Source organism: Arachis duranensis, chromosome 3 (genome assembly GCF_000817695.3).
Source record: "Arachis duranensis cultivar V14167 chromosome 3, aradu.V14167.gnm2.J7QH, whole genome shotgun sequence".
NCBI classification, from domain to species: domain Eukaryota; kingdom Viridiplantae; phylum Streptophyta; class Magnoliopsida; order Fabales; family Fabaceae; genus Arachis; species Arachis duranensis.
The window spans coordinates 7,306,720-7,310,707 of NC_029774.3; the positions used below are offsets into that span (position 1 = coordinate 7,306,720).

The 3,988-nt window shown below is 34.6% G+C and overlaps 1 protein-coding gene across 1 annotated transcript; it reads left to right on the forward strand.

Annotated features, from left to right (window-relative positions):
- The first annotated feature begins 387 nt into the window (after window positions 1-387).
- LOC107477326 (uncharacterized) lies at window positions 388-3,672 on the forward strand. The gene is made up of 4 exons (XM_021137549.2): window positions 388-742; window positions 775-991; window positions 1,396-1,581; window positions 3,208-3,672. The coding sequence occupies exons 1-4, from the start codon at window positions 522-524 to the stop codon at window positions 3,493-3,495; spliced, it is 912 nt and encodes a 303-aa protein (XP_020993208.1). The 5' UTR covers window positions 388-521; the 3' UTR covers window positions 3,496-3,672.
- The last annotated feature ends 316 nt before the right edge of the window (window positions 3,673-3,988 follow it).

Below are 3,988 nucleotides of genomic sequence, written 5' to 3' on the forward strand. Positions count from 1 at the left end.
GATATTGTTATTAAATAAATACACCTACTATTTTTTTTATAAATTAATAGTTGAGAATTATTAAATAATAATTTAATTAAATAATTATTAAATATTAATTTTTATAAAAATAACTATACGTAAATTTTTATTTTATTATTTATAATTTTTTAAATTAACTAATTAAATTAATTTAATAATTATATTATTACCCAACTTAAATAAATATAGAGAATTGGAATTATATTTTGCATATACAGTAATCTGTTAGTCAGCCGGACCGGAGATATGGTGAAAAAAATATTTGTCTTGTCTTAATTAATTAAGAGGAGAAAGGGCTAATTAAGTTGAATATTTGGTGTAGTAACCTTTGATAATATGTGACCGTTTTGTAAAGTATATTTAAAACAATTAAAAAGCTTCCTATTCTCTCTTCATTTTCCTCTTCTGTGTATCTCTGCGACTGTGACAGGCTCTGTTCATAACTCATAAAAGCACACGCAAAGCAAAAAACACAGACAAAGAAGAAGAAGAAGAAAACAATGGGAGGAGTTAGAATGCACACGAAATCCGACTCCGACGTAAGCATCGACCAATCAACATCGTCGCCACCGCGATCTCCACGCCGCCCACTCTACTACGTCCAAAGCCCATCCAACCATGACGTCATCGAGAAGATGTCGTACGGCTCCTCCCCCGCCGCATCACCCCAGCACCACCACCACTACTATGTCTGCTCCCCCGTCCACCACTCCCGCGAAAGAACCCTAGCCGCCACCCTCACCACCACCACCACACCTCCTCCTCCTTCGCACCCTGGAAGAAGCTCAGCCGCCACGATTCCGAAGCTGCCGGTGACGAGGACGACGACGACGACGACACATATGATGACTCCGGCCGTAACATCCGCCTCTACTTCTGCTTCTTCCTTCTCTTCGTGGTCCTGTTCTCCGCGTTCTCTCTGATCCTTTGGGGTGCCAGCAAGAGTTACAAGCCTCGCGTCACCGTTACGGTAACCAACAAACGAAACCTTCATTTTCTCCGAGTTAACTCGGTGGTTTCATCCGAGTTGTGACTCGCTGTTTTTACATTTTGTTTAAAATTCTTGTGTACGAGTGATTCATGATTCATGCATTGAGGTTACCACTTACTTTCAGTAAAGTTTTCAGCTGGTGAGAGACATTATGGAGTGTGTAATTACCGAATTGACCTTCCCTCTGGCCCTGCATTCCTTTTTAACTTTGATTTAATGTTGTTCCGTTGTTGTTGGGGTTTGAATAATGCAAATCATGAGTTTCTGAATTGAATAATAATATTTGTGGGGCCTAAACGCGATCATTGTTTGTGTGTTCCCTTGTGCTAGTGCTTAGTTATTTGGAGTTTGGATAAGAATATTTATTAATAAAGAAAATGCAGAACATGGTGTTCTGGAATCTGAATGTACAATCTGGGAACGACGGAACGGGGGTGCCAACGGATATGCTGTCATTGAACTCAACGGTGAGGATCTCATACAGAAACTCTGCCACCTTTTTCGGCGTCCACGTCACCTCCACCCCTCTTCAGCTCAACTATTATCAACTCAAACTAGCCTCCGGCCAGGTATCATATATTAATATTTATTATTATTATTATTATTATTATTATTATAATTTCTTGATTGACTTTAGAGTATAGAGATTGGAAGGGGCCGTTTGGGAGGGGCATGGGGCATGGGGCATGGGGCAATAGAGAGCAGAGGAGTGTATTGGGGAACACAGACATACTGAAGAAGGGTTCTGTTTGATTGGTTCTCTTTTGTTGGCTTTTTTGTTTACTGAATAAAAACTAAAAAGCCTGCTTTTCCTTCTCCTTCTTCTGGATTCATCCTTTAACCTAGTTGTGGGGGGACCTACTTGTCATTGGTTATGTTTTGCTTGGAAAAAAATTGATTCCTTTCTCTTCATCAAATCCTACACGCACCTCTCTCTCTTTCACGTGGGTTTCACGCCCATTTTAATAGGAATTAGGATACACCAGTATTAATTTGTTTACACTACTAATTTGTTTACACTACACTAGGCCATAAAGAGAGGCCCCATTCCAATTACCCACAGACATTCCTACTCTTTTATTATTAAACTCTTCTAAAGTGCAAATTAATAAAGAAATAGAGAGGAAGGAAATAGAAAGAAAAGAAAAAAAAATTGAGTGAATTTTTATTTTTTTTAGATGTGTTTGGATAGAAGGAAAATAAGAAAAAAGGAAATGTTATAAAAAGACAATTTTATTCTTATATTACAAAATATATTAAAAAAGTAAAAGGGTAGTATTGGAAGTAGAGAGAAAAATTAGTTTTTTTTTATTTTTTTCTAATATTGGAGAGAAAAAAAAATGGTGGATTCCACCAGGTTTTTTCCATTCATTTTCCTTCTTCTTTAATTTTTCTTCTCAACCAAACAATGAAAAATAATTATTTTTCTTTCCATTTTCTTTCTTCTCTTTTCTTTTCTTCCATTTTTCCTTCAAACAAACATAGCCTAAATGAAGATAATAGAACTCACGTGATAGTATTTATAAATTTAATATTGGTTAATTTCTTATTTTATTCGGTTATAATTTCTTTTTTTTTATTTTAAAAGCTCTTTATTATTGTTATTATTATTAGAGTTTAATTTTGATATGAGTCACATTTGTTTGTTGGATGATTACATCTGATTTTCTGATGATCATTCACTCATTCAATCTAAAAGATAGTTATTTTACTAACGTGACAATATGTAATTGGATGTACCAATAAAATTATTTTATAATATCAAAATTAAAATATTATTGTTATTATTATTATTTCTCTTCAGTGTTAACTATAAGGGTCTTCAACTTCTTCACATTCCCATTTCTGGATTACAATATCATGATGTTGTTATTGGATTTGGATTTGAGTTCCAATGTAAAGTGCCATAACTCAGATTAAGTAATTTTCTCCACTCTTGTTGAGATAGTGTTAAAGTATCTAAAATAAACTACTTTATATGAGATTATATTGAAGTATCTACACTTATTAGTTTGTTGCTTTAGCCCTCTCTATGGAAGGACATCATGCACTTCTATAGTTAACTATTTTGAATCAACTAATTTATCTAACATTGTCTTCATCCATATCCTTTGATTTTGTTAATACAACAAAGAATACATGATCAATTGCTGTTACCTATGAAAATGACTCTTGCGAATGGAATGATATAACAGATGCAGAAGTTCTATCAGCACAGGAAGAGTCAGAGGAAGCAAGTGGTAGTGGTGTTAGGCCACCAGATTCCACTCTACGGCGGGGTGTCGGTTCTCGGTGACACGAAACAGCACATGGAGAGTGTTGCATTGCCATTAAACCTCACATTTGTGGTGAGATCAAGGGCTTATATCCTCGGAAGATTGGTCAAGTCCAAATTCTACACAAGAATCCGATGTCCGGTCACCTTGCATGGCAACAAACTTGGAAAACCTCTTCACTTGATCAATTCATGTCTCTACGATTGATTTAATTCTCTTCTCCTTGGGCGTCTCTCTCGCATGTAAAGATATCGATCTTTATTTTTTTTTTGTTACCCATTGACTCTGTTACTAGAACTTGTCGTGCCAATTTTAGTGTAAATCGTGTGTTCAATTGGATGTTGTTTGTTTCTAAAATTGCAGTCCATGTTTATAATGTTGACGAATTATTGACAGAAGCTGATAAAAGTGTTTTAAATTCTTAATAGAATAGAGATGAAGACCAGGATGATAGAGCTCAGCAGCAGAAAGCCAGAAACAATATAAATATCTACACAAAAATAATATGGAACTATTCTCAACACAATACGAAAGCAACTATCAATAATAAGTAAATATATTAAGTAAAGCAATAATAAAAACACACTAAGATCTTAAAGTTAAAAAAATTCTTTTAATATAAGAGATAAAAATTAGAGTTATTTCATTAGCCAAATGAAAAGCATGAAAATGAAAAAAATACCTAAAATAAAAAAACTGT

What these genes read in the sequence shown, in the direction of transcription:
- LOC107477326 (XM_021137549.2), top strand. Translation starts at nt 522, where the DNA reads ATGGGAGGAGTTAGAATGCACACGAAATCCGACTCCGACGTAAGCATC. An exon ending in GTCCACCACTCCCGCGAAAG is followed by an intron (nt 743 to 774) that starts AACCCTAGCCGC and finishes CCACCACCACCA; the next exon opens with CACCTCCTCCTCCTTCGCAC. An exon ending in AGCCTCGCGTCACCGTTACG is followed by an intron (nt 992 to 1,395) that starts GTAACCAACAAA and finishes AAGAAAATGCAG; the next exon opens with AACATGGTGTTCTGGAATCT.